Source organism: Etheostoma cragini, chromosome 13, assembly GCF_013103735.1.
Source record: "Etheostoma cragini isolate CJK2018 chromosome 13, CSU_Ecrag_1.0, whole genome shotgun sequence".
NCBI classification, from domain to species: Eukaryota; Metazoa; Chordata; class Actinopteri; order Perciformes; family Percidae; genus Etheostoma; species Etheostoma cragini.
The window spans coordinates 4,922,749-4,945,111 of NC_048419.1; the positions used below are offsets into that span (position 1 = coordinate 4,922,749).

At 39.8% G+C, this 22,363-nt stretch overlaps 1 protein-coding gene across 2 annotated transcripts in view; it reads right to left on the reverse strand.

The window, feature by feature from the left end:
* Positions 1-16,432, reverse strand: part of gabrb4 (gamma-aminobutyric acid type A receptor subunit beta4) — a 60,385-nt gene extending 43,953 nt beyond the window's left edge. Inside the window, exons 1-2 of one of the 2 annotated variants that reach the window (XM_034889209.1) lie at positions 15,365-16,432; positions 13,146-13,240 (exon numbers count right to left, since the gene is read on the reverse strand). In XM_034889209.1, the coding sequence (XP_034745100.1) occupies positions 13,146-13,240; positions 15,365-15,444 (175 nt within the window). In that variant the 5' untranslated portion in view covers positions 15,445-16,432. The remainder of the gene's footprint in view (positions 1-13,145; positions 13,241-15,364) is intronic. The other variant, XM_034889208.1, reaches the window with a different exon arrangement.
* Positions 16,433-22,363: the final 5,931 nt, after the last annotated feature.

Consider the following 22,363-nt stretch of genomic DNA (forward strand, 5'->3'; position numbering starts at 1 on the left):
TATGTCTTTAAATAAATGTATTTGTCTGAGACTAGGATCAATCACCAAAACAATCAGCAAACCAAATTTGAGTGTAAAGTTTTAGACTTTAAGGGCCTGTTTTTAACCATCTAAACACATGGATTGAAGCGCATGGCGCGGGAGCGTTCAGGGCGTGTGCAAATCCACTTTTGTGTCCGTGCACCATGGGAATGGTTCAAAACTTACTGTCTTCCTTAATTCATACGTATGTTTCGGGCGTAACATGCAATCAACCAATCAGAGTGTCATCTCCCATTCCCTGAATTCTCAGGCGCGTTTGTACCATGGTGCATTGCTATTATGATGACGGATTAGCAAATTATTTCTAATCTTTTGCATGTGTGTGTGCTGTTGTGCTCCCCAGTGTGTGTGTAACAAGCATAATGTGTGCGCGCTGTGAATAAGCCAAGGCACATTTTTCCTAATGCACTGTTAAAATAACAATGAAGACGCCAAGAATTCACCTGAACACACCTCCCTGTAAGACCAGCACGCCCATGGGTGCAAAGATGGGCGCAGGTCCATTTGCTATTTAAATAACATGGGCGCTGGACGGGAAATTAACAACTGCGTTGGTCTTAAAATAGCAAAGACACTTGCTTTGGGCTCAAACTTACAATATCTCCACCCTAGTGTAGAGTAGTAGATACTAATAGACAAAGCGGGACAAACATCAGAAAGGATGCAACTAAAGGCAATTATTAAGATCTCTGCCCTTAAGCATATTAGTACAGCTAATCCTAACATAAAGTCTAGCTTTTTTATTTTTAATGTTTCACTCATATTGTTGACTTCAACATATTGTTTTTTCTCCAGTTCTACATGCTGCACACATCACTTTTATGTGGAAACACATTTTATTTGGCCTGCTGTTGGAGTTCAATAATGAGATGGCCTTTTAAGCGTGCTTCCTGTTAGTGAGGATGACAGCATCCATCTCCAGATGCTGTAAATGGCATCTCTTTTCTTGTTTATCTATGTGAAACAATTGGATAGCTGGATCTTGCCCTTGGCCGCCTACCCTGGCGCTGTCGAGGACACACCTCTCATCAATCACTGCGGGTTCAAAAAGTGAGCCACTGGGGACGTTAAGAGGAGAGTGGAAATGGGAAAAAAGCTCATGCAGCATGCAGGATGACTAACCAATGTCTGACCTAGGGTTTTTGTACTTTGCAGTCCACTGCAATACATTTTAGTGCAATTCTATCAGCATTTTTCTCCTTCATTTCAAAGTTGCTGAAAACAACACTTTGAATGGGAAGATGAAGTATGTCCTTTCTCCTGCATGCCATCTTTCATCACCCTTGCCCCCCCTCTGCCTGCCTACATACACACCTCATTTAATTCAAATAGAAAATCTAAGTGAAGGGAAAAGGAAAAAGCGCCCAGCTTGAGCATTTTGCCTATTTTTCCTCCAAAAAATAAATCACTGGGCGTTCTCTCTTCATCGGGATAGATACCACTTGTTCATGCCCCAGCATCCATCCTAGGATTCTGACAACAAGCTCCTGTTTTGCGCTGAATAGGCATTACTTTGAGACTGAGTTACAACGGCCCGTGCTATCAGCCCGTGTGCGAAACAGCCCATGTGACATGTGGCAGCATGCAGACTAAGAGATTGTCCTCAGTATTGCAAAAGTGTCCACTGGTCTTGAAAGAACTGCTGCCATATATATAAAACTTAATGGCTGCAGCTGCCAAAATGCAGGTCAACGTCCTGCATCAATCAGCAGTCATGTTCACGGAGGGTACAGCAAGGGTATCGTGTGGAAAGTAATTTCTGTGAATATCTGCACACATATGTAAAGAGCATTTAGTCTGTTATTGTGTAGGATACAAAGGATTGCCTGAGATCAATTACACTTTCCTTACACACCATACTGTATAGTACATTAGAAAGTTCATATAAAGCACTGCAGCTTTTTATATCCCTTTCATATTCGGTCAATTAAGTGTCTATTCTACTCACCAGTCTCACTACAACTGATCTGCAGTTCTATGGCTATATTTGATGCTTTTCCATTACAAACAAGATCAAGCTGCAGCTGGGGCTCATTTGGGTCAATGTAAAATGAGATCTTTAAAGCCCAGGCTGCGTATGGCAGACAGGGACAGGTGGCAGTACTTTGATGACTCGGCTTCAGGATGAACTGACACAGAGCTGCATCAGAAGGGTAAAATGAATGCGGCCTATAGCCAGAGATCACGTGCATACTGTTGGGGCCACAAGCTGCCTTACGGACAGAGTCAGGCTCTCAAATCCCTGTGCTCCTGGCACCTATCGATGCTTTTTAATGTTCGAGATCGTTAAACTGCAAAACATATACATTAATGGTCCTTCAATTGGAATCACTAAAGGCTTGTGTCAAATGCCTTTACAGTGCATGGTGATAAATACTCCTTTACAGTGCATGGTGATAAATACTATATATATATATATATATATATTTAATACTCCGCGCCCTGATGGACAGCTGTCCTGTTGTGGAGAAATAGGAATACACAACATTACAGTATGAGCAGCTATGGAAGCAACATGACTTTTAACAATAAGTACCATACAATAGTTTAGCAACATTTGTAAAGCTACATTTTGTAGTTGGGTTATTGTGTTAAAGAAGTGTTTTGACTCCATGGTACAGCATTTATTTAGGGCCATGTGTTCCTGTTTCCACTCATTGTATATTTAGTGAATTTCTTGCTACATTGTGTATTGTTTTTTAGATTTTGGGTGATGTCAATGTCTAATGATCTACAGATCAATGGGAGAAATTGAATTGAGCGCATGGGACGTTGTTGGTATTGGATTTTTACATGAGGCTTATCAACCAAAATATTTCTAATTCATGTATGACATTACAGTCCAAAGACAGGACCCATTCTTTCTGTAGTTTTTGCCTATCCCCGAAGCTCTTTAAAATAATCACAGAGCAGATTTTCACTTGCAATTTTGAGCAGTCACGTGGATTTCTAAAATCTGCATGGGTATCTACAACAATTGACAACACTTCATAAATTACCCCAGTACAGCACCTTCTGTTAGACATTTACAGCCTCTCCAGTTTCTTTGTCATCCTGTTCATGCACATCTACAGTATGCTCGGCGAAATTCATTTTCTCTCTGCTGCACAGCTGACAGAATACCATTTAATACACACTAAGCCAGTATCACTGTTTATTACACCAGACAAGAACAAAGTAAGGAAGGAGAGTAGCTTAGGAAAGCATCAGAGAACTGTATTTGTGCTGATAATCTAAATTATTTTCCATGTTCAGTATAAGAAGAAGAGAAAGACAATGCAAATGCTGACATAATCACCAGCCACTGCGTAGAAGCTGAATAGTATGAAACAGCCCAATGCATTATATACATTACAAATACATCTAGATCAGTCTATACACACTATGCATGATCTTGTGTTTATCACACAATCACTATTGCGTATTTGCTAATGCATATTCATAAATAGGGATCCAGTTCTTGTTTGAATCATTGTGTTTGTGCAAAAATGTACCTTTCTATTGTCTGGGAAACATGCCAGTGGAAGTAGAATTCCTATGCATTGTTGTAGTTCTATATTTCAGTATTTCCAGTAATCACTGATAGGGGTGTTTATTAAAATGCTAAACAAGCTTTACCACGTTGAATGAACTCATCTGTTTAGTTGAGACTGACGGGTTGATACTGACTCGCCACCGAGCAGATTACCTAGTTAGTCATTAAAAACCTACCCAACCATCTTAGTTTTCCTCTGGCTTTTCTATATAAGGAAGAGAAGAAGATAAGTGTGTACTTTAATCAGTTAAAGAGCTTCAAACCCGTTGCTAAGTGATTTCCCCCTACAGTATATGGTTGCAAGTGGTGCAACTTGCAGTTTCCTGTGATCACATTAAACACTGTGACATGCACTATATGCGCACATTTTCAGCAGAACACATACAATTTATTGAAAATATATATATTTTTTAATTTGCGGTATTTTAAATTTGTTAAGTCAAATCAAATTAATGTGGTGTCTTCATGTCAGAAAAAAAAAATATATATATATATACACAGTATATGTATATAAATATATATATATATATATATACATGTATTTTCTTCTGCATGCATCAGCACTATTAAATGACTTTAGCCTTGTTTGGTGTGTACATTGGACTGGTCATTTAAAAATACATTCTCTCAATGACTACAAGCTCATCCCAAAGTCACCATTTCAAAAGTGCTTGCCTCAGAACACCCTCTGGATATTTGTCCACTATATTTAGTAGTGGTGGGGGCGCTTTCAACTTCCCTCTCTTCCTGATCAGCACTTGTATTTGAACACGTATTTTACCATGCCTTGTACCAGCTACAGTATAATTGTAAAAAAAAACAACAACAAAAACATCCAAACCACAGCACATTTAACTATGTATTCATAAAACGCTGTAGTGTTGAATGTAACCACTTGGTTCGGGCTCAGTAGGAAGAATGCCATGTTCACAGCATTTGTGATATGTCACCCTTCATGCTTTGTTAATGGTGGAAGCTGAGATCATGGAAGCCATTCCTGTGATGGTGACAGCTTTATTTGAAATACGTCCTCCAGAAGGACAAATGTGTGACCGAGGTGAGAGCTAAACTGGCTCCCGTTATTTCTTCCAATGGACTTGACGTCACATTTGTTTCTCTCGTTAGAATCCTCAGCACACAAGCAAGTCAGCACACTGGTGACCCATTACTCATGATTCATGATTCCAGTTCTCCTGTGCAAATCATTCATAGCGACAGAAGCAATGTCAGATTACCCTTTGCTTTTTTCCTGACCGACAGTACGAACCCCACTCGGCAACGTCCATGACCCCAGGTAGCGGTAGTGCACGTACAAAGAAATCGTTTCTTACTAGATCCCATGCAGAAACAGAAAAAGGCATACATGTGACCACAAACCAAGTGGCCTAAGTAAATGGCCCAATTAAAAGACTATGAACAAACTATCCAGTGATTGGCATCTGCTGCATTGCCATAGGCAGTATTTTGACGCATGCTGACTGGGTTGAACAACAAGCATTCCAATAGTCTTTCCATGCACATTGAGTCAATGAGCAGAACAGACAATGACTGTTTACAGTATGTAGAATAAATGCACAATTTCTCTGAAACAGAAATTGAAACGAAATGTTACAGGTTACAATCTGTTGATAGATTTAATAAAGCGGCAACATCCAGGGTTGAAAAATGAAGCTAACAAGGAAGTGCCAAGAGCTGCAGTTCCTTGAATGGCTCGATGAGGCGGGCTCCAAAAGGGAGTCAATCCCCATAGACCCCCTTCTAAAATGCAACTTTACAGCAGAAAAAACAGTTTTGTAGCCTGGTACAAAAACGTGTTTGGTCTCTATAGCTGATATTCCCATTCAACTGTACAGAGAGAAGATTTTTATATTACTCACCCATTTAAACTACATTAAAGTGCTCATATTATGCTCATTATCAGGTTCATAATTGTATTTAGAGGTAATAGGTTTATGCTGTTTAATTTTCAAAAACATTTTTGTTTTGTTTTACTGCACTTTGCTGCAGCTCCTCTTTTCACCCTGTGCGTTGAGCTCTCTGTTTTAGCTACAGAGTGAGGCATACACTTCTATTCCATCTTTGTTGGGAGAAGCAAAAGCGCAGTTCCTAGGTAAGCACTATTAGCTAGTTAGTTGCAGAGTATGAGGGTGTGCTACGCTGGCAGCTAAGCCAGCATTATAACGTGTGTTACAAAGTGTCACGCATTCATCGTTGAAGTAAAGGCTGGAATATGATAGACCTGTTTGGAACAGTTTGTGACCAGTGTTTGCTGTTGGAGATGGTAAGTCCCTTTGGTAGGGACTTTGGGCTTTTTCACTTTGTAAACCTATAACATGCACAAAAAATATAGCCTATAACACAATAAAGGAAAAGGGAAAAAGCCCAAAAAGCATAATATGAGCATTTTAAGGCTCAAAGATATGCATAAATAACTGGGTGGCCGCTTTTCGTGACATGTGGGTTCTGTCCTTCAGCAACCAGGCTTCATTTGGTCCTGCCCAAGCTACATCCACACTCCACCTCTTTGCCCACACGGGCGCTGCCAAGATGGTGACGGCTGGAGCCGCCCACCGTGAGCTTCCCAGTGACTCTTTAGAAACCAATGGCTGTCGTCACCGAGACTACAACCATGTTTTATACAGTCTATGTGCGTGACTGAAATGCTCTGCATACATGTGAAAATGCAGCATATCCTGCATTTTTTCTAAAATAAACAGCCGTAAAACATTCATTTTGTTGCTGTTGTTACTTATTAAAGTTATTTAAATTAGCTTCTACTATTATGTAACACCATATTTTTAAATGTATTGAGAGGGTGGTTAATAATTAAATGGTCCTCTTGTGAAACTAATTTAGCTAGGTCATGTATTTCATTACTCTACTTAATAAATGTATTTACATACATTTAAGGGGTCATCACTTTTATGAAAACCACTTCATACAGAGCAGAGCATCCCGCTGTGCCAACATGTACTGTATGCCGGTACTGTACGTGTTGAGGCCTGTGTCAGAGAAACCATCCACAGCATTTTTGAGGGGTTGTTTACATGATTGTGGGCTGTGTTGTCCTGGAGAGGCAATATTTGCAGTGATGGTTTTATTGTAGTGGCAGGCAAGTCAACGGAGAAGTAATCACTTGATGCAGAGACATGCAAGCTCTCAGGCACTCTCAAATGTGTTTGTGTGTGCATGCATGCAAGGCAGTGTGAATAAAAAAAGGCTTTAAAAAGGCCATATCTAGCTTTTTAAAAAGCTAGATATGGTTGCAGTGACATTTTTGTATAGATGCACAATTAATGATTATCAATAAATCTTTGATTTATCGCGATTATCACGATTAATCGCACATTTGTTCACATACATTGTTACAAAATACAGTAGACATTGCCAGAAAGCCAGGCTAATGTGAGACTCAACTGTAGCATAAATAGTTCTGGTTCTAATTATTCTCAGCTTCTTTCTTAATGCGCAGCAAAAAGCTCAATTTAAATGCATATGTAAATCCCAAAACACATTGATGATAACATTGCTTATCAAAAAGTGCTAAATTAAAGGATAAAGATACTGTAATTTTTTCTTTTTTTTATTGTTATCAACTAATCACACATTATACTAAATGTATCTTACGAACAAATCTTCTTTGTAGTCAAGGCAATAGCTTTGACTAAAGCTTAAGCATTTGTGCTAGAACAGAGAATAGAAGTTCTTAGTAATCCACATTACACGTAAAAGGACAAATTTGTTGCATTCAGCTGAAAGTCTTTACAATCAAAATGGCAGTAGTTGTCCATTTCTCTTAGGTGTGTAAACTGGAGTAGCAAAACAAAACTGTATATACAGTGGGTATTGTATATAGTATATATGGGAAAATGTCCCTGAGCATGCTCAGTGATACCTGCTTGACACTGAGCTGTTGAAAAAGCAGCCGCAGAGCTGTTTTAGAATAAACTACACATGAGACTGACTAGCAGCAGAAAAACAAGAAATACTTTAATAAGAAATGTTTAACTCAAGAACAGGATGTTTACATGTGACTGACCAAGAACCGCAGTGTCACAGGAGACCTTCCAACCAGGGGTTGATGGTATAAAAAGGTCCTGTTCATCACTGAGTATGTTTACATGCAAACCAATATTCCACTATTATTCAAAATATGACAATATTACAAATTTGATACAGGTCACGTAAACAGCACATTCTGGTCGGCTATTCCAAATAACGCGTATTTCCAAATTTTACGATTAAGACCAGTAATATTCCAGTATTATTCTGGTTATAGAAGCATCATTTGGACATGTACGCAGCACATTTAGAATATGCATCTCAATCTGGGATTTTACTGCAGTTTACGGCCTATTGCCTGTTTAAGGCTTATAGTCAACTCTGTGTGTTGCTTTGGTTGCTGTACACACACCAACCAGCCAACAGTTTGCAAGGCCACAGACCCAGAAACACAGCTACTTTCAAACATTATCAAAGACTTGGATATCAACAGGTTTTTTTGGGTATGCGCACACATTGCTACGCCAAATTTTTCAAGAAGAAGAGGCTGTGTTGGCCCGCTCTAACATGTCCGCGACCGCTGGTAAACTTTAAAAAGAAAGTGCATTAAGCACGGTTGCATGTAAACAGGAATTTTAGTTAAATATTCACTTTCTTTAGCCGTATTAACAGCTTAGTTGGAATATCGTCTTTTTTGGAATAAGGGCAAAAACCTGAATTTCATGTGCATGTAAACATAGTCAATGTGAGAAGGTTATACCCTTTAACTCTAAACTATCTACAAGTATCTGGTCTCCAGGTGCACTGGTGCCGACAGTATTGTGGGACTTGTTCTGCCACTAGAAGCTCTGGAAAACTGACACATGTCACAAGGGAAGATGGTCTGAGTGCAATTTAATGACACACCAGTCTGCCATCTCGACAATAAATTAGACAAGGCCTGTCTGGGTTTAGATAAATCCAAGCAACTCGCAGATCATTGTCATCTGTTATTTCAGACAGTGGTCCCTCGTAATCTTCTAAAGCCCTCCTTTACTGTCTGAACAGCTTGCTCTGCTAAAACATTATAGAAAGGGGAAAAAATAACTATACTGACATAACAAAAGCCATGCTGTTTCATGAACCCACTATAAAAAGGTCACAGGTCAGTATTGTCCCATTGTCTGTCACTGCAGTATTGAGCAGGTCATGGCCTGCAAACACCAATCTACTTCGAGTAAGCACCCACAATTCCAGAGACAGATGAGGAACAACTGCCTATTGAACCGACTGGCTAAGGTATGTAAGGAGACGATTGAACCATTCTTTGATTGGCTTTGTTCTCTACCTTCTTGTCTATATTTGGCCACCAGACATACAATTGGGCACAACTTGCCAACCGAGAGCCACCCAAATGATCCTCATGTATCTCCTCCATGATCTGTGATCTGTCACAGGGAGATACAAGGATGTATCTGTCTTCTAGACACTGTTTGGAAAGGCCATACAGAACAGGAAAATGCATTTCCAATGTCTAAACTGCAGTGGAAAATGGTGGGGCTTTATGCCACAAACACTAGTCCAAGGGTCCAAGGGTGACCAACTATGTAGGGCAAACAGTCTGATTACCTCGGCGGGGGATTTTACAGATTAGTTATTTTCCTCTATGTACTTGACTACTAACGAGTGTGATAATTATTTGGTTGGCCAGAAAACCTGTATTGGCTCTCCATGGAACATGGTTGGCAACTTCTGTACTAGGCAGTTGTACCTGAACAAACTGTGCAAATGCTCCAACACTTTCTATACTCTACCCTTCATGGCATTAAGAACAAGCTGAGGTTGTTAAAGTATGGGGTGTTCTCTTTATGGATGTGATTTTTTGTCAATTTAGTTAGATCTCTCTGAGCCAATCATGGCTCAAATCAGTCTCAACATGCAACCCTAAACATTTAAACTGCTCGGTGTCCCTTCTGAATAATTCTAGCAATAATGCTTGCAGTAATCTGTAGGTCCCTAATAAATATCAAGTGCTTTCTTGAAAGTCAGGGAAGGTAACTCTGCCAAAACAAAATGCAAAAGTCACACCGCTCCAACAACTGGTGCAACTCTGCCACAACATACACGTCATTACTTACTTGAATGGCTGTGGAATTTGAAACTGGACCACAAGGCTTTAGATCACAGTGGTTGAAAGACCAGTTCCTTATGTGGAAAACCGTACACAGTAGTAGTAGAATAGAGCAATTTTAACTTAATCCATAATCCCATTAACAATCTCTCCCTAGAAACATGACCACATTGTCCAAACACAAACTCACACAAACAGAACAACATTATTTTAACAGATCCTCACACATTTTCTTGAATCATCTGCCTTACCAGGAATCCATTTCTCAAAAACAACATTTGCCTATTTAGAGCAAGTGTACAACAGACGCTGCGAAGAAACAATGTGTGAGAAAGTGTGACTACAGGAGAAACTGGAACTAAAATGTGTTAAATCCTTATTTCATTAGGGTTGCATATTAATTAGGAGAAGATTAAAAAAATGGCACCGAGGTAGCGTAGACACTGGTAGAGGCACTGCTTAAAGGCCACTGGCTGAAGTGACATAACCAACAATTGTGTCTGCAAATGGATTTCCAGCGTAAATATTAATACAATTCCATTCCAAAAGTCACCTTAAATACTTTATATTGGTGACAAAAGGGCAAATTGTTAGGAAGTTACATCCAAGGACTATGATCCAAACAATAATGAATGAAACAGAGAGATAGATAAACCATTGGAAACTGATGCATTAGTTAGAGAAAATAGTTTTTCTGCAAATTAAATATTGATATTAACTATAATTACAAGAAAAATCCAATTCACTTCGCCTGAAAGATCCTGAATGCTGGATTTTGGGTCTGTGTAACAGTCCTTTGAACCAGTTTGGCTCACAGATCAATGGGGAGTAGAGGGCAGAGTCTGGAAAGAGTGTCTGCAGAGTGCGCATTTCATCTGGATATACTGGTGCTAAGGCCTCGACACATTCATAAAATCCTATGTCATTTCTCTTGGCAACCTCTTTCTGACCATTCAAACCATAGTATTTTCCATTAATGTGCACCTTTGAGTTTTTATTTCAAATATGGGTGTTGGCAAGGCTGTTAGGAGCCACAGTCAGTGTCCAGCATTGTACCAAATTAAAACCCTCTTTGTTTAATCTGTAGAGCTGAAGGTCGTCAGCAGTTGCGTCACAACAAAAGTAGCTGACTGATGTTGGAAACATGATGGGACTACAGCTCCCTAGCCTGAGGGTAAAGCCCAGCTACTCTCTGCTTGGGATACTCTTTAAAAGTTGCTCTACCCTCTCCAGTGCATTCACAGGCTGCTAGACAATAGTGTGCTATAGCCAATAAATATTTAAGCAACCAACACAAAAGTAGTTAGCTGTAATCATGTTCAAGTCAAAGAAGCTCTAAAACCTGCCAATAATGAAGTATAAGACAAAGAAATTATTTGATCTAGAACCAGAAATCTAAACAATTCTTCTCACAGAATTTACAGTTAAGTAAAGTGCCACTGATTACAATCTATTAGTTTTTTGTTTGATATAAAACACGACTATTTAAAGCTGATAGTTAAATGATACAGATAACCAACTGTGCCAATAGTTTGTATACACAGGAACATGTATATAGACATTTACACAGGAATATACAGTAAAGATGTCTCTTTTACCCATTCTTACTTTTTAATTTGTGGACAGGATTGTTCCAAATTGTCACAATGTGTTTTAATTTTTGTGTGATTTTAAGTTTTGCCGGTGGTTTTTAGTCAAATGTGTGCAAACAAAAATGTGCCCCAAATGTGAGCAGTTATTAGTCATTTTTTTTCTGCTTTGACTTGGAAAACTGGTGAGCGGCAACACTATTGCTGGTAAGGAAGACAATACCTTTTTTAACGTCATTCAGACTTCCCTGACTGAAATTAGCTGTGAATTGAAATAAATACAAAATATTCATATCTACTGTCTAAAACAGATGTGAATTGGACATTTCTTTGCTGCTTATTCTCATTTCCTTCCAATAAATATTTGAAACTCTGGAATGGCATCACCCCCAAAAACACAGAAGGAAGGCGTAAACTCGACTATAACATATTTTTACAATGGCTTACACCCGACTAACTGGCACATAAGCTTTCATCAGAAAAATCTGCTTTTGGCGGAGCACCCAACCTGATGGAGGTTACAGGAGAAGGCATACCTGCTATACATTATGTTTTTCACTGCTTGCTCTCTTATTCTCATCAAGTGTGATGTAGTTGCATGACTGACAAGCTGTTGCCCGCAGCCTATTTAAAAAATACATCCATTATTTGTCTATTATTTCTGACTATGATTTTAATTCATTATGGCTAAACAAGAGATGATCGTGAATTTTGCAAGCGTCGAGGTTTTCTGCATGTTGATATATTTCCATACACGGTAGATTTTTGTCCATGAAACACTGGAGCTGGAGCTAACTTAAGTGGCGGCAGACACACTGTTGTGTTACTTGCTCTCATTAAATTAACATCACACTCCGTTAACATGCCCTGGAAGTAAGACGCCTCTTTCATTCTTTGTTTTTGGAAGTGGCCATTAGCTTTTCTTAATACAAAGTGTTTTTTAACACATGTCTACAGCAGCAACAATCAAAGTGTTGAAATGAATAGGTTTAATCACACACTGCATTCAATTAGAACCATCACTGGGGCTGTCAGTCAGCGTTGAATTATGACGTCTTCAGTGAGTGGCCTTGTACGGACCAGGCCTCAGATGCTAATGTTAGAATGATGAAACAGGAAACATCCTCTTTAAATCTATCCTGTACATTAAATGTACAGGTGCAATACTTCATTTTGCTAAAATGGGGATTCTCCCAAATTTCTCCAAACCTTTTGTTTTACATTGAAGTACCATGACCATTAGTTGTTGGCAATAGGCTAGTTTGCTGTTCAAAATCTAGCTATTTTTATATTGCTAAACATCTATTGCGGTTAAATTGTTCCAGTAAAACAATCAACCCAAATGACATACACTAACGACTTGCCCCCCGTGCCTGTTCTTTTCAGCAATTATCAAAATAACCATTATCCTAAAGAGCGGATGTTGCACAATTCCCAAATAGAAGTTAATGGGGCAAAAGTGTTTTCCCTGATCTGCAACTCAAATGCTCCAAAACACTGCTATGTAATACAAAGACACCATAAAACAACTCCAATCATAAAAGCATTACAAAATCAATACTATTTCATAGAATATCATTAAATTGATTCACTATCCCTGGTGTTAAAAAAACATAGTGTTTGACTGCTCTTCTGTGTGTGCCCCACTTCTCGAGGAGCAGCCATCTTTGATACGTGAATAGATGCATAGTAATGACATGGTAGCAGTCACATCGAAGCCATTGCCTATATTTCGCCACAGGCCCACTATTTGACAGATTTCAGAGGATTAATTGGTAAATAGTGTGCACACACCTTCACTTGTACATACCCTCGACAACAGTGACCCCCCCCCCCCCCCTAAAACAGATGTGACAGCAACACGTACCTCCAAAATCAGGCCTTAAACGGATGTCATATCCCTTCAGCAACTTGTCCACGGTGGTCTTGGCCACAGACATTCCGGTGCTTCCAGTGGAAGAGCTGAGGGCACAAACCACAGAGCCATTTTAAGTGGTGCAGGAAAAGCATCAAAAAACAGATACTTCTGTCATAAACATTTTGTTTCTCTAGAGCACACCTACTGTACAATAAATGATTACTGCACGTACTCTCCGTTGTCAACATTAATGACTTGGACTTTGAAGAGGACACTCTTATGACTACATGGTGAGCCTTTGACAAGGGAAAGAGGACTTGGGATGCATTAAAACAACACCCAACACATACATACATACGTTCGGGCATTGGATTTCTTCTAACTGAAGTGTTAATTTGACATAATTGATCTATTTCGTTCTCCATTTTAGTCAGCTTCGATTCTGATTTTGTATCCTTGGCTACCAGACTTAGACTTAGACTCTCGCAAGGCAATTGAAATTTCCAGCAGCAGTTTTCAGCAGCTTATAAAAAAAGTTATAAAAATACAGTGGAGCGAGAAAAACAGTATCAAAAATAACAATAATAAGAAATCTGTCTATAAAAAAATACCTTTAGCATAAATTATCAATTAAGACCAGTTAGAGTGTCCAGGTATGTATGTGAGTAGATTATTAATTATTTAATCACTGCCAAACAAAAAAGAATAAACATTCACACTGCAAAAGATTTTAAAAAGTAGATATATTTCAGTCAGGCAAACGTGCATGCTGACTGGTGTGTTGTCATGGGGAAGGTTAAAAACTGTGCCTTGTGTGTGCATTATCCTCCTTGTAACCCTACCTACAGTATGTTCATCTAATCAATTGAGTTGAGGGGCTGTGATGATGATACACATGTTCATTCATTGATGTCAATCTTTTCAAAAGAAGTGACAGTAAAAGTAAGAATGTCACAGTTTGTTTGTCTTTCAATACGCTCTGTGTTAGAACCCAACCTCCCAAGCTGCGTTGGTCTGAGCCTGGACTGGGGACAGACCCCAGATCCCCAGGAGGAACGTATAGTCCGCACTAGTCTGACTGACACTTATAACATTGGTGCCATGACCTGCATCACCTGACCATGGCTGGCTCTCCAGCTGAGGTTCCTTGTTACGGGGAGGATGTGGAATGAGCGTAGGGGGGGAATGAGGGGACGAAGTGGGTTAAAATTGCTCCCCTGATAGGAGCACTAGCCCTCGGCTCAGTCAGGAGAGCACTGTTCAATTAGCTCACAGATAGTGCAGCTGTTCATCAAGCTGGCCTGTAACAGGACTTGCGAGTTTGACACTTGAAAGCATCATTATGAGGGGAATATCAACGACAGATCCCTCCCGTTTATTTGTTTTTTCCGGGTTATTATTATGAGATCAAAATGTCAAAGCAGTGCGAGCCAGTTGTCACTGAACTCCTACATCTCATATCTGAGGCTGCAGGTTACTGCAGCCAAGGGAAAGGAGGTTGCCATGAGGGATATGAATGTATCAGTGCCTTTGACAACAAAACAATAAAGTAATTGATCCGGAGATGGGGACTCTGATAATGCTCATGAAGGCTTTTGCAGTACTCCATATTGTGAACGTATCAAGAGCTTATTTATTGAAACGTTACATCTTACACCCTGCCTCCTCTTGAAAGCAACAACAGATGATGTGACCTGCTGGGATTTTTTTTAATTGATTTTTTATTGATTGAATAAAATGGGCAATTAAGAAGACTACACGAATGGCAATATTACTTTGCCTGTAAAAAAAAAAAAAAAAAAAAAAAAAGGAATGCAATAAGTGGGCTTTCAGACAGCACTGTAGACTCATACATCCAGCTGCTTACCCTGGAGTAATCAATCGATCGTGGGCTGATTGATCAGCAAATCATCGGCCAGCACTACTGTAGCCTACTGAGGGCTGTCAGCGTTAGGCAGGATCATACTGATATATCCTCATTTTTGATATCGGGAGTAGGTTACGTTTCACAATAGGCTTGATAACGTGCACGCGCATGTTTTTACGCCCGCGCGCGCCACAGCTCCATTTAACAGCTCATATATCGGCAGCAATGCCCCTAATAAGTAGGCCTGGGTACCCCGTTAATGCGATTTGCCACATCTCAGCCTTTTATTGACCGTTAATCACGTCTATTGGTGGGAACGTGTGTTTTTTTTTTTTCTCCTTCCCAAGCGACGTTTTCTTACCTTTGAACAAAGCAGAAGAAGGACAAAGCCGCCAGAGCAGAGAAAATTCCACATAATTTATCTTCTTGACGACCCAACATCTCCACAAATCCTTATATATAGTTTCTATAATCCAACCAGTCCAGTGGTCCTCCAGAAAATGCACAAAGTAAAAACTGGCAATTAAAAAAAATAACAATTGCCTTTTAAAAATGTCGAATAAACTAGCCTACATCTACGCATGCGATGTCTTCAATAAAATAGGCTTTCTTGATTTAAAAAAAAAAAAGGAGAAATCTCGTAATTGGCCCCCGCTGTTTTCCCCGGCTATGGAAATCCGTGCAGGTCACAGAGCCCCTCGACCAACACCAGAAGATCAGACATCTTGCTCAAAAAACAGCATACACAATACTTTTAAAAGTAATGACAAGTATTCTTCCCCTTAAAAAAACAAACACTGGCATTAATGACTGAGCGGCAGCCTCTTGATGATCAAATTGGTGGATGAAATTTCCCAGTCCAAATCTGCAGAAGAGGCATGGTTCCAGCGATGCTCTGGCGCCAGACTATTCCACAACGTGATGTTGTTAAAAGATATTTGTTTGAGCTGGAAACGCTGGTCGGCTGAAGGGGAGCGGTGGGTTTAAAAAAAAGAAAAAAGAAATCTTCATTCCCTTCTTTTTCCCCCCCCCCCCCGTTGCTGCTGCTGGTGATGATGATGTAGATCAGCGCAAAGTCACTGAGGGGAAAATGCACATTGAAAAAAGCACTGGGTAATATCTGATGCAGACGTCAGAGCAGGCTATATCACTCCTGCTCTGGGAAAAAAAAAAATATATAGATGCTGAGAAATATGGATGGCCCCTTATACGCCAATGCATGTATCACAGCGTCGGGGTATCATATCGAAGATGCAAACCTATTTGGAAAGTCCACTTGCCTCCGCTGTCCAACGATAAATGGGGTTTCAACACGTTAACGTGGTCCGCTCCTCTGCTCCTCGAAACACTGAACAAATGACAGACAACCAACAGTCCGGAGAGACCTGATGGGGAGGTCTCTTGTCCCCTTTGGATTTTTTTTTTCTTAGTTGAAATTAAAATGATGTCCTATTGGGGTTGGGGAGAAGTGTGTGTGTGTGTGTGTGTGTGTGTGTGTGTGTGTTTGGGGGGGGGGGGGGGGGGGGGGGGGGGGGGGGGGGGGGGGGGGGGGGGGGGGGCACCTAAGGTGAATTCCTTAGCGACAGCCTGTTCATGCGCTCAATTGTCTGTCTATTCTCTTTGAAACCCATTAGGATGCTGGGAGTGTGCGTGCCGGTGCGTTTTCACGCATTTCATCCACTTTGCCACATTTTTTAAAAACACGCACACAGGGAGACACGCACGTACGCACCCACACACAGTCTTGCATGCGCGCGCGCGCGCGCACACACACACACACACAACACAATCGTTTTTTATCTAGGCTATTTAATTGCCTGTCACGAACCAGGAGTCGCTCTTTTTGTAAGCTATTTGAAACACAAACATCCCTACTGGAAGTTGCTAATGCGCACATCCCAATTTAAGAATCACACAAGCTTGTGTTTTATACAGAGGAGGAGGTTTTCTTCAGGGATCTCTGTGCTGTCCAGTTGCTAAGCAACCCAGCCAGCACTGATGCAGTTGTGGTGATTCGAAGGCTATGCGCAAAGGCTCATTTAAAGGAGTAGACCCAATGCTGTCACCACTGTGGTGTCAGTGGGACAAAAGAAGACAGCAACTGATGTGCCATGGAGCCATTTGTGTTATGATGCGGGGGGGGGGGCAAACCAACACAATTTACAATAATGCACGGAAAGGCGTGTCAGAGAAATCCCACTCTACTTTTTGCTTCATCATCATTGTCCTACTCCTCCTCATCATCCTCCACATCATCCTCATCACCACCGTCACTGTCAGGGCCACTGTGATAAATAGAAGTCAATCAGCCTTTAGCCTCAGTTTGTTCTTAAAACATGCTCAACAGGTACTTGTCGCTTTTGAATTATCCTCTGCTGTCCTTCATGTTACACCACTGACAACAACAAAAATTGGAAAAGAAGGAAAAATGACAACTAGGTTTATCTGGTGATGTTTTCTGGTTTGGACAATAATGTCACACTTATTTGACTGTTAATGTTCAACAAAAAGTAGAATAATTAAACATTTGTATTTTGGCTTTTCTGTGCTCCAGCTTTGGAAGAAACTGTATTCAATCCCCCAATCGTAAAAATGACATAATTTGGGCAAGGTAATTGTAAATTATTGTACATCAGAGGGTAATACAGTACTAACCCAACCCAGTCTCACGGCAGTTTGTGAAATGGTGATGTTATTTAATCTATTGATTCGTGTACAGGGACACAATCTTCTCATTTGTTTCGTGTTGGTGAGCAAGAATTTTTAAACTAATGGATTTTAATGGCAAGCATCTTTTGTGATAGCAGCAGGATTATGGTAGTGAGCAGTATTGAAAAACCACGTAAAGAGGTTGTTTGGGGGTGGTGGATGGGTCACCCCGGAGACCGGGATCACGTTCCACGTGTGGCAGTTCCTTTCCCCATTGTTGCGTCCCCCAGAGACTGCGGATCTTGTCCCTGCAGCCGTTGATGGCAGTTCATGAAATAGTCATGAACTATAGTTCATATATAAATATATATATATATATATATATATATATATATATATATGAACTATAGTTCACATATATATATATATATATATACACACATACACAGTACAGGTCAAAGGTTTGGATACACCTTTTCATTCAATGTGTTTTCTTTATTTCATGACTATTTAGATTGCAGATTATCACTGAAGGCATTAAAACTACGAATGAACACATATGGAATGATGTACTTGTACTTGAAAGTGTGAAATAACTGAAAACATGAGAGCAAAAGCTATGTGTGGTATTCATCTGGTCTCTAATCTGAGCTGCTGTTAACTTCGATTTCTGAGGCTGGTGACTCAGATGAACTTATCCTCAGCAGCAGAGGGGACTCTTGGTCTTCCTTTCCTGGGGCGGTCCTCATGTGAGCCAGTTTCGTTATAGCGCTTGATTGTTTTCTGCGACTGCACTTGGGGACACATTCAAAGTTTTCGCAATTTTCCGGACTGACTGACTGTCATTTCTTAAAGTAATGATGGCCACTTGTTTCTCTTCCCTTAGCTGATTGGTTCTTGCCTTAATATGAATTCTAACAGTTGTCCAATAGGGCTGTCGGCTGTGTATCAACCTGACTTCTGTACAACACAACTGATGGTCCCAACTCCATTAATAAGGCAAGAAATTCCACTAATTAACCCTGACAAGGCCCACCTGTGATGTGAAAACCATTTCAGGTGACTACCTCATGAAACTCATTGAGAGAACACCAAGGGTTTGCAGCGCTAGCAAAAAAGCAAAGGGGGACTACTTTGAAGAAACTAGAATATAAGACATGTTTTCAGTTATTTCACACTTTTTTGTTAAGTAAATAATTCAATATGTGTTGATGCCGTCAATGAGAATCTACAGTGTAAATAGTCAGGAAAATAAAGGAATTGCATTGAATGAGAATGTGTTTCCAAAATGTTGGCCTGTGCTGTATAAATAGGTCTATATATACTGTAGCTAATAATTCCGTGTTGACCAAAACGAAATAAACGAGAAAATCTCGTCCCTGTTGACGAATCAATAGATCAAAATAACGTGACCCTTTCACAAACAGCCGTGAGACCGGGTTGACTGACCATGGGGGTGAAAAATATTAAGTCTGGCTTTCACGGTTCATACTCGTTACATCACAGGAGTGAATAGTTATACCTACAAGCGTTGTGTTTAGAGATGTATTTTTGTCTTTCATTTTTCCATGCCCCAGATTTATAGTCCATATCATTCTTTTCTTGTGGGATTTAATGTACAAGTGGATGGAATAGATAAGTTAAAGTAGTTGACCTCAAAACCACTTTACTGAAAACTGTTTGTTTTTTGTGCAAGATTTTTACCCAACAGCAACTTTAGATATAAATGGTTGTAGCAGTAACATATCAAGCTTAAAATTAGGTTTAAGTTGAGAAATTTATGGAGGAATTTTCTTTTTCTAAGTCAATGGGTGGGTCAAATAAAATATATATAAAAGCCTGGGAGTGTCTTGTTTTTTAACCCTTGTGTTGTCTTCACATCAAAATTGGAAATCAACACTTTTGTTGACACTTTCTATTGATGTTTTTAAGTTTTTCTGACATTTTTGTCCCTTTTTCAACACTTTTGACGCTTTTTTAAAGTGTTTGTCACTTTATTTTTGGTGTTTCAACACTACATAACACTAACTTATTAACTTTAGTTTTACAGTTATTTTTGGAAATTGTGTTTAATAAACCTAATTTATAGGAAATTATACCTAATGTTTGAGTTAGAAAAGCAGAAATTAGGAATTATTTTGACTAAAATTAAAGGAACGGATTTTGATGGACAATCATAGACTGGAATATGTCAACTTTTACTCAATACTATTTCAAAACCACATACATTTATTTTTCAAATGCGATAAAATTGAATAAGACACCCCAAAATAAATGAAAGTAGAGATTTGTACTTGCCAAAGAGCGTTGTGGGGAATCAAACTTGTTATTTTGGGAAATTACAATTGGATAGTTAAAGAGAACGTTAATAGGAAAAAGGGTCAATTTGACCCGAGGACAACGTGAGGGTTAAGAAGTGAAAAATGAGGTTCAACACTCAGGCCAATAACTTTCGTACAGTCCCTAAATGGCGAGAGATACTGTGTGTTTGTTTGTAACCTTGTCAACCCTATAATTCATTGGGCTTTCACCTTTGAACCCACGGTAGATAGTACCAGATTGGATTTTAAATTAATTCATTTTATACAGTGATCTAAATGCAAATTATTCAGCAGGCAATGTAAGAATAAACTATCTCGACGTACTCTTGTTTTTTAATCAGTCTTTTCATGCATAGGTTCCAAGGCAACCGTAATTGTACGCTGGGTAAATGCTATAAAAGGCAGTCTTGTCCATATATATTCTTTTAAAAAAATCTCCCAAAGCTTATGTTATTAAAGCCAGAGTAGAGCAATGCCAGTACATTATTAGAATGTAACATGGAGTTACAGTAGAACCAGTGTAGCACCATGTGAGATGGATCCCTCCAATCTCTGGGCATGCTCAGTCTGTTATCCACCAGAGTTGGTCTTACTCACAATGGTGCTCCCATTCACAGCATTCCCTGATTACAGCAATTAACTTTAATTGGCATCTATGACACGGAGATCCAAGCCCCTGAGATGTACCATGCTCTTTTTTTGCTCCATTCATATGTTGCATAACACATGTGAGTTACTGGGTCACCCTTGCTCCTATGATATAAATAGCATCACATGGTTAATGCATTGGTGCCTTACAGTCACTCCATGTTCCTTTTGCTGCTCATATCTGTCAAACACCGGAATCGACTAAGTGACAGATGATATATTTAACCGATGTGCGAAGAGATGTTTAAACATGTTTCATCCTCACTTAGTGCAACTTCACCAGCGGCCTGACATAAGTGAATATGTGTGTTTTATAAAAGGAGCTGACTTAATGAGAGTTCACTAAATGTTAATGTGTTGTGTTCTCCCTTTGATTAGAGAACACAATCAAGGCTTCCCACAAAGAAGTTAGGTTTCATTTAAGCCAACACAGACTGTAACTCTGAGGTGAAATGACAGCTTGAGTTCATGTCTGGTAAACCTCACTGTGAGAGGGCTTTCCTTTACTGGTTGAATCAAATCTGTATCACCGCTGTCTCACCTTGGTTTAGAAAAAGAGCAAGAGACCTCCCTTGAGAGACAGAGACTGCAAAATTGGCCTGATTCAAGTCTGAACTTGATGACCTGTGTCTTTATTGTATTGTGTTACCAAGACTTGACCTATTTGGAGTAGATGTGTGTTAAGACTTTTTTTGACTAGGGCGTCCCACTTATATCTACTTTAATTACATTACAGAATGTTCCAGTTCCTTACATTCCTCTGTTTAAAATGTAATTTAAGAGGTATAAATACACTTACCAATCACATACCACTGTATTTTACAGCTTTTATAGTTCATCCTCTGTGCTCCAAATCAAACCAAAATCGTATTCTTGTTCTTATTCTGGGATTCTGGCAGGCTAACGGAGAATCTGGCGCAAGTGCTACCTCTCAGGTTTAAAAGAGACATTTGGCTGATATCAATCCAGCTCTGTGTCATGGCAGTGTGGGCAGTGTGTGCAGATGAGCAGTGTTTGTCTTCCCTCCGTGGCCCAGCAGAGTAGAACAGAAGAGGTCTGCTGAGGTTGGCGGATGACGCTAAATCTCGGCTGCTCCACGGACGGAAGCCAAACCCCTTTCATGACACAGATCTAGACTAAAATCCATTAATTACGTATCTTTTTAAGACTGAATTGGACCTATAAACCCGGTTTACCTGTCAAACAGTTGATTCCACAGAAGGTCCCTCCTCTGAATGGGCAGATAGTAAATCATAGTGTAAGATAATTGGGTGGCACTTTCAGGCCACTTCCTGGAAATGCCCCTGTAGATAGAAGAGTGAGTGATGTTACTTTACCAGGACAATGCAAACTGTCCTGAGCCCCCGGTATGCTGCTTCTATGCCGAGCCCAAGCAGAAAGATAGTCCAACTCTAACCCATCAGGTTCAGTGAGGTTTTTAGGTAAAAGTATTTATTTAAAAGTAGCTGCAACCAAAAAGCAACAACATTGAGAAAAGATACCAGAGATGAAACCGAAACATATGCATTGAGACACAGAATATGCCAGAAGTGTTCTCGGATCAACATGTGTTTTCAGTTCTCGATTCCCCCGGCCACACACAAGCCAAACTCCTCTCAAATTGGGAGCTTAGTGGACCTCCTGCCTCGTGACCTAATTAACTGACTATGAAGTCAGAGTCAAGTTGAAACCTCTGGCCAATGCAAGCAGTGTGCCAGGTTCTGTAAATAGGAGTTTGACAG